General features: G+C 36.5%; 2 protein-coding genes across 3 annotated transcripts in view; both read right to left on the bottom strand.

The window, feature by feature from the left end:
• Window positions 1-4,189, bottom strand: part of Ypel (Yippee-like) — a 148,612-nt gene extending 144,423 nt beyond the window's left edge. The window contains exon 1 of one of the 2 annotated variants that reach the window (XM_028307437.1): window positions 3,849-4,189. The gene's annotated coding sequence lies outside the window, so the exon portion shown is untranslated. The remainder of the gene's footprint in view (window positions 1-3,848) is intronic. The other variant, XM_028307440.1, reaches the window with a different exon arrangement.
• Window positions 4,190-4,789: 600 nt separating this feature from the next.
• Window positions 4,790-7,231, bottom strand: CSN7 (COP9 signalosome subunit 7). Its single transcript, XM_028307464.1, has 4 exons — window positions 6,887-7,231; window positions 6,226-6,478; window positions 5,775-5,995; window positions 4,790-5,502 (listed from the first exon to the last, which is right to left on the bottom strand). Exons 1-4 carry the CDS (start codon window positions 7,079-7,081, stop codon window positions 5,350-5,352), a joined length of 822 nt encoding a protein of 273 aa, XP_028163265.1. The 5' UTR covers window positions 7,082-7,231; the 3' UTR covers window positions 4,790-5,349.
• Window positions 7,232-9,015: the final 1,784 nt, after the last annotated feature.

The following is a 9,015-nucleotide window of genomic DNA, read 5'->3' on the forward strand; positions in this document are numbered from 1 at the left end:
TGAACGTTGTAGTAACTGTGCGTTCTAGATTGCTGCACAAAAAGGAATCGAATGCTGTTAGAATAAAGTTAGATTCAGAATAAGCAAGAATTTTATTCTCTACGCTATGTGCCTGATACCTACCTATTACTAATTGTAATTCATTTGACTATAAAGCTTACAAAGATTGCTTAACAAACCAGGTACCTACCTAATTGTGTAAATTTTAAAGCTCACCCGTTATGTTTTACCAAAGTTCATTTATATGAATTTGCATTCTATATTTTCAGCAGCACGCCAGTTTTTCCTTTGAAACAAGTATTTCTGATTGCACTCGACTCGTGAAGTGTGAAAATACGACAAACGACGTTACTCTTTTTGGCAACGAGTTCAAAGGAAGAATTCAGTATATTTTAGACGAAAATTTAAATTGGAACTTAATTTGGTTTAATAAATTGCAGAGAAAATCCATTCAAAGACACTTTCTTACTCAAGAAGATGCATTAAGTTTATTATAGTCAAAGGGAGACTTGAAAACAAATTAATTTAATCAAAATATCAAAGTCTAGCATTGTTTTAAATTGTTTTAAGCAAGAATTGTATCACCAGCAAAATAAAACAGTAAATTACTAAAAAAAGTAGCGGTCGACTTTCAGTGCGAAAATGTTACGAAATAAAATGTCCAAAAATAAAATGCTGAGAAGCCTCTAAACGTTTATGTCCCCTCCAAATTATTGTTCGCAATATCATGGCTATCTTTATCCTTTCAGATGCTTTAGACCTAAAAGCCACATTCTAAATCCCTGACAGATAAAGTTGGTTTTTGCGATGACGTAGATTCTCTGAGAGCTACACTAGCTTTTAAATCCTATGGAAGACAAGACATCTTTACGGAGCGGAGGCTACAGTTGTATAATTACATACTCAAAAGCAAGTTCAACGATTCTCTTCTTGAAACAACATGACGATCAATATCAATGTGCCCATCAAAATGTCTATGCCCCCCACGAAAAATTTTAGCTCTCCGTAAAAATAAAAAGGACTCCATCACACTATACAAGCTGTAACCGAAGTTTGTAAGTTCCAAACATACACATACCGTGTATATTTGAACTCCTGTAACCTAATACCGACGAGTGACGACTGTGAAATGCCCGCTCTAAGTGGGTTACCCAATGAATGTTAATCTGAGATTAGGGCCAGGACTGGGAAGTGCAGTGGCACTAGTAACGGCTTCGTGACGTGACGACATACGAACGACATAAAGAAGAGCCTAGTCATCATGTGTTGTGTTGTATTCTGGTCTAGGGCATACAAATAGGAGGCTTATTTTCGAAACATTAGACTTTCAAATCGCATACGAGCCCACACAAATTGTCTAGGATTTCGCTGTAAGCTTGTTATCTTGAAGGTAGTGGAGAGCGGACCTTGAAGAGGATAAAGAAATTGTTCCTTCTATAAATTCAGTTTTCGGTTCGAATTTCCTGATTCTACTTATCCCACACTACTTAACCACTAACATGGAGTAGGTACTTGGGCACTCCATGTTAGAGGATTCTATAGTAACTTACTTACATAAATAATGGACTTGATGGAAGTGAAATTAGCGATGAAAGTTTTTGCGGATTGATTGATTTGGATGCTGATGATCTGGATGCGCAAGACCGGTCCCGCTTAGCCTTTGTCTAGCAGTAGACGTCATTTGGGTAAAATGAACGAACGAACAAAAAGGGTTACGCTCATGCGACTTTCAGATACCAAGTCCAGGATTAAAAAAAGTGGATGCAAAATCTTCAATCGAGCGAAAAGCTATGCAGTGTACACGCGTCCTAACACCACTTGCTAGAATCACCCACTCTAACAGTAACTGGGTAAACCAATGAGTGTTAATCCGGGATTGCACTGGGAAGCAGCCTGTAAGGGCTTCCGTGCTCCAACGTCACGAAGGACCAGAATGCGTTCGAAGCCGCATATGTGCACATGTGAATTGTTGTCTACAGAAGCAGCTTTATATTTTTGACGTGTCGATAAGTCGCAGAAAGATCTCATTGTAGTGTTACCGAATGCGTATAGAACAAACAGTGGGTTAGTGTGAAAAAACATTTTTGAAACGTATTTTTTCTTGCTTAAAGTTACATAACGATTCCTTTGATAGGTAGAGCTTCAAAATTTGATCGAATTGGCCAAAATAGTATGATTACCTAATCAAATTAACCCAATCATGGTACAAAGCAATTTCTTATCAACAGAAACTGAAAGAGCTGTGACTAAAAGAGTTGAATGCGTGCTAGGAAAATGCTTGTTCACCGTAGCCTTGACTTCTATGCTCTATAATTTAGCCAGTAATTCGTTTTCGGGGAAAAATAATAATATTGGCAGTTGATTCTGCTGCTGTTCGCATGAAAAAGGAATTAGGAAAGTGTTTTATTTATGTAACAATAAACTTTACGGCTTAATTTAACAAAAAAGATTAGGAATTAAAATTTACAATACTGTATTGGTTCCATAAAAACATGGCGGGAATGGCTGTTGATGATGGCTGGTCTTTCTATAAGACTATTGAGCATCAAAATAAACTACGTAGAATGTATAGTAATGGGAAGAAACGGAATCTATAGTAATGGGAAGAAACGGTAATATCGAAATAGTAGCTGAAAAGGATGATGGAATGGAAAGTAATTCAATCGAAATAGGACGTCGCGACGTCTTTCCTTTTAGTATCGATTTGACAAACCCACTAACTTATTTTTGCTAATTTGGTAATAGACAGAAGTCTATTAATAATATTATTACGTCGTCTGTGTAGTTTTTTCTTTTACAACTTCTTCGTGTTGAAATGTTTTCTTGGACATGTTGATAAAGATTTGTTCAAGATGTAAGTAAGAGCTGCTTAATTTAAGTTTACCTAAACAATTTAAAATATTATCTAAGTACGTCCAAAATTGTGTCGTTTTTCTTATTTTTGCCATTATCCTGTGTACTGAATGATAAAAGTAACAGCTAAAAATAAAATAACAGTAGGTACCCTTTTATGTATCTACTCTGTATAATTGAGTACCTACCGATCTATCTCTTTTTAAGAATTAAATGGATTAATTAGTCTTTTTACCATAAGATCAGATCAAGAAGGACGTAGGACTATGTAGGTAGCACCACAGGTAGTAGGTAGGTACCTCCGTAGGTACCTACTACCCTCTAAATAGTCTTGTTCAGTTAATAGGTATGCTTTCAACCACTTTCAACATCCTACTAACAATACTTGTACCGAAGTGAAATAAAAAAAAGAGCGCGTGTCTGGCAATCCATTATTCGAGGAGTCCGACAAAAACTCCTTTTTGTTGCGCTCAGAGGGGGCACACGACCAATTCATTATTTTGGTCTGAAACCCCTTGCAGAGTCGCAGACGGCACAGTCCCATGGCGTGTATTTGTGGGGAGACAATACAAGGCGCGCGCGCGACCAGTCGTCTGGTCCCCCCCTCCCTCTTCCTCCCCCCGCCTGCCCCGAACAGCTGACTGCACAACAAAGAACCACCCAACCCATACAACGACAACAATCACTATTATGATTGTTATGCACGCATCTTATTGATTATAACTCTGATAACCTTGAAGGACATTTAATACGTCAACCATACTTACCTACATCTAAAATTGGCATTTATTGCTATCGTTTAACAAGTTTCCTACTTAATAGTGATGGAAAATAAACAGTAAGAATAAAATAATCGGTTCTCGCAGCATAAATCGATGCTCATGATTGTGTGATGATGAGGTAAACAGTGCAGTGCTGACCATGAATTCGCTCGAACGGTCTGACGTGAAAGGTGAATAATACGACCTAACAAAGGGCATCTAACTACTACTTGCCTTTCTGTTCATCCAATACACGAAGGCCCTCGAGTTGTGGCACTCCGGGAAACAAAATGTCTCTATCAACTCCAAAGTTTATTTATTTTGATGTTTTATCACGGATTCATTGTATCAGGACGCGACCGTCACTTGTGTCGTCGTTTCTCACTGAACCGTTGCTATGGTGTTGTGAACGATCACACTGCGGCTCCGAGTCCTTTACAACTACGGCAGATGATATTTGTTACGTGCCGACGTATTTATTTACGATGTTTTACAGTTTATGTGTTATTTACATCACTTTAGAGGCCTGCGAACGTGATAATCGTTGCACTGCCTGCGCACTTTATTCCGATGCGCTTCTGCGTCAACATCAAAACACAGGCAATCGGGGCCGCTCGTCTCAGTTCGTGCGTTTCGCGCTCTCGGTCATGCGCCTAGTAAAACTCTCATCGCGTCCCACTCCCGCATCTGACATTACTGGGTTGCTGGCATAAAAACCCAGTTTTCTTACCGTAGATTTTCTATTTGGAAGTTATATTATTTTCAGGTTTTCATGAGCTTTATGCAATAATATAAAGATATTACAAAATAATAATAGAGACAATACTCGTAGCAAGAAAAATTCTAAGCGCCTGATAACTTTCATTAGCAAATGTGAGGATATTGCTATGTTAAATTATCAGGCGCAGTTCAATTCGTGAATAGTTAAACTTTCGGAAGAAACGCGAGTTATCGTAACGGATAGTATAGTAGAAACAGAATAAAAAACAACGATTTATCGCGTATCTCACCGAGAGCAATAGTAAACAAGTCTCGTGCTTGTGTAATAATAACGAAAAAGAAATTTTTAATACATGAAAAATACAAATAAATTCATTTAAATATTTGAAATAAGTTTTCACCTTAGATTAATAAAGGTTTTCACAATTTGGATATTTGGGAAAAGAAAAAAAACGTTTACTTACAAGTTATTTAATTTTCGCTTCAATATACAAAATCATTTCATATTTTTGATGTACCTCATAATGGACAGCTGAATATCAATACATTCTCAAACAAAACGCTTTTACGCTGTGAACGATACATGTTTTGAAGATTTTTAGATGGTTTTGGCGAATTAAAAATATCAATCAACACTATTATTAACATAAACACAGTACACCTAAAGATTTTTTTACCATTATCACATTGCTTTACGTGCAATTCTATGCATGAGATGTAATTAATAAGTTTGGGACAGTATAGCTTTTGTTGCAAACAAAACAACAATTCTTGATCTACAGCTAAAACTGCCTCTGCTAATCAGGGACCATTAATAGAGCCAATATGTTTTGAGAATATGTTACAGTTAAGGTTGCTTGAGTTTTACAAAACGTCTCTCAATAATTGGTTGGCTGGTCTGTTTTATTGCAATCACATTACTAACTATCCCATCACAATATCCTCAAAAATTCTCTATTCCTTGAGCAATCTCACACATAAAGTTGTTTGTATATTTTTTATCAGATTAATAAGGTTATGTGTTCTTTTGCCAGAACTTGGCGGTGGTGCGAGGAGTCTTGCCTTTGCCGGAGTTCTTCTTTGGTGCTGAGTGTGTCTCACTACCTCCACCCGCAGCAGAGTCTTCGTTCTCCAATTGAGTTTTTAGTGTCTTCTTTATGTAAACAATCTGAAAATAAAGAGCAAAAACTGTTATAGGACAAGAAACAAAAGGAGCTTTTTATTTAATGACCCACTCAATTTGACAAATCATATTTACACACATTTAGATAGCAGATTATTAGCAATTTAAATGGTACTTAGTATTCAGTGATTTAATTCCTCCAATCACTAGTTCGAATTTAACAATGAGCACAAGTGTTTCTTATATGGCCACAAAGAAGTTCACTGTGGAAAAAGCCCAGTCTAACTAAGTATTTATTTCTATTTGATTACACTTACTTCTTGCTCAATACCCTGCTGGTGCCTTATAGCTCTCTGCTTGTTGTGGTTTGCACGCTGTATGTGACGGTCAACGGAGCTGAGCACGGCTTCACAAGCGTTGCACCAGTCTGCGAGCACATCTGCGATGGACGCTGCATCTTCAAGCCTGGCATCACGACCTAGAGCTACGTCTACTTCCACTCGTTTGCATTCTTGATCCAGTTTGCCGTGAATTATGTCTGAAATTTAATTATGTAAATAGGGTGAGTAATATAAGTTTAAAATCATAGATTATATACGCTTTTCCTACATAAAACTCATCTGAAAGATGTAGACAGATGCCATCTATGGAAAAATCAGCTTGCCTGCCTACTCAATCATGCAACAATAGGACTCAAAAACTTTCAAAATAGCAATTACATTTACTGAAAACTATAGTAGGTAGGTAATAAAAGTAATTTATAATTACCTGCATAAATAGCTTCTATGATGAGATCTTCCAAGTCCCTCACATTTTTAATGTCTAGTTCTTTCAGTAACACACTATAGGGGATGCATTTTTCTTGCGTGGCCAGCGTGGCAATGGTTAAATGCTGCAACTTCTTGCATTGTGCTGGGGTCAGCTCCAAGAATTCCGATTTATTCTCCAAATAATCTTTGTATGTGCCGTAGGCAAAGAGGTTGAGTGTTCTAAGATGAGCTGCATAAGGTCCATCTTCCAGCTGTAATAGTAAACAGATTTCATATGAATATTGAAGATTTTGTGTTATTTTTTTATTTATTGAGGAAAAAAACAGCAGCATTAATAAAACATGTAAACCAAATGAAATAAGTAACATTTGCTTTAAATTATTTCCACTGCTAGTTAGCACAGCTGTCAGATATGATGAGTAATGTGTCTTGAAGTTCTAGGACATGAAATTGGTTGGATGGTTTGAGTAGAGTAACATTTTATTGGATTTTAAATTGTATGAGAAGTCCCAGCACAAGAGGCTTTTAGAATAGGCTTGTAAGCCTCAGGAATTATAGCAATATGAAAAAAATAATGACAACAGATTATGTGTGCACTGTAAATCTGAAAATAAAGTGTTTTACAGGGATGATAAGCACAATACAATCAGCATTCTAACCTCTTTGATGTTCGGCATTTCTAGAAGCTCCCCAAATACATGCACTCCAGGAGCCTCCAGAACTTGTTTTATAAGCTCTGCACATCCAAATCCTTTAGCACCTTTGGCTAAAAGCACAAACTGTTCGAGGGACTGTGTTGAAGAAAATGACAACAAAGATGATGGCTCTTCTCTATCCATTGACATTGGATTCATTATTGTGAATTGAGTAAATATCCTTATTTATATGAAGAATATAAAATCTCTTGAGAGATTATCATTAAAGTACGCAGATAATTAAATAAAAATTTGCAATTTTTACACAACGATAGCGACCACAATCCGGTTTTTGACAGCTGATGAGGAGTTGACAGTAGTCAAGTCATGTGCGTTTTGTTGTTTTTTGGCAATGTTCTAGTGTGGGTGAAAACTGATGCATTAACGAAACGCAAAAAAAAACATAGACAATAATTAAATAACGTTACCGGTAATAAAAATTATCGTTGGAGTTGTGATTCTGCAAGCAATCACTTTGGTTTTCATATGCAAAGGCGCTTTTACACTGCGCGGAAATTAGCCAAGTCAAGTCAAAATTCCATTTGCGATTACCTATAAATGGCTATGCAGATACATAATTTTAGGTCTCATTATTTGTATTGTATTGGTTTTGGTTTTCCTATTAAAATTATTAAAAAAAAAACAGTGGAGTGGGGATGAAAAATGAATGAATTTTATCCCCACTTCACTGTTTTTTTACTTGACTTGGATAATTTCCGCGCAGTGTAAATCCGTCATAAAATAATTAATCACTCCACCAGAATCGAGTGAGTTCTCATGGCAAATGGGGAAAACTATAAGTCAAACTTACTATGACATGTATACCTCTAAACTCAGTCTGAATTGAGTTACGAGCATTAGAAGTTTGATAATTTTCTTACTAGATTTGCTTTTTGCGAGCAAAGTTTTGTAAGAAATTGCAACAAACTAGTAAGGTTGTATGTGTAAACAAACAATACCATCCATTAAAGGCTCCAGACATCAGTATGGAGCAGAATCAGCGCAATAAAAAAATAGCGCAATATTTTGTTGCAATTTCTTACAAAACTTGCGCACAAGAAGCAAATCTAGTATGAAAATCATCAAACTTCTAATGCTCGTAACTCAGTTCAGACTGAGTTTAGAGGTAGGTAGAGATGGGTTTCCACCCGGGTAAATACCCACATGAGGGTAAAAACCCAATAAAAACCCGTTTCATTCCACCCGTGGGTGTTTACACCGGGTGAAAACAAATAATTTTATAATTATTTCAATTGGTATCTTTTCTTTATTTTTATTGAATTTTTCTCATTTAAGTTTATTGATTAATAAGTAATAAGTCAAATTTAACACTAATATGCATTTATATTGTGGCCAAATCGTAAAATTGATCACGTTATGATGATGTGACCAATTATTTTATAAAATGGTGTTATTTCAAGAATCGTTGAACCGATTTAGAAGAAATTTAGTAGGAACACAATAATTTGTGATCATGTCAAGGACATGGAGGGGGGGGGGGGGAGGATGCCAAAGATGCTAAACTCTCTCTTTGATGACATTACGGTATAAAGTTACAAATAACAACACCAACTACAAAGTACTTCTGCTTAAAAACTTGTAATCGAACCGCCCTTCCGCCACTGTAACGCATTGTAACGTTTTTCAAGACCTCCTCTCCCCCCAGATTGCATTACGTAACGCTAGAACGCCCCCTTAGCAACAAATACCACTTTTCACTTTAAAAAAACGCTATTTTTGTTTTCACCCACCAGAATGGGTGATAATGGGTAAAAACCGGGTTTTTACCCAAATCACCCAGTTTTAACCCAATCGGGTGAAATGGGTTTTTACCCACTACCCATCTCTAGAGGTAGGTATACATGCGATAGTGAGTTTGGTTTATAGCACTATTTTGTAATCAAAAAACAAAGTTTGATCGATGGCCGCGCGAAAAAAAAGACGCCACTTTCCATACAAAACCTGGCATTGCCATTTGAATAAACGATCTTGATAGTGATACTGTAAAGAGATAACTTAAAATTGAAATAACGTTAACAATACGCTCGTGTAAAATAGCGGTATAAAAATATTTTTTTGGCCGAATGATAAAA

The sequence above is a fragment of the Ostrinia furnacalis genome, unplaced genomic scaffold, assembly GCF_004193835.3.
Source record: "Ostrinia furnacalis isolate ACB-3 unplaced genomic scaffold, ASM419383v2 OfSCF2237, whole genome shotgun sequence".
NCBI lineage: Eukaryota > Metazoa > Arthropoda > Insecta > Lepidoptera > Crambidae > Ostrinia > Ostrinia furnacalis.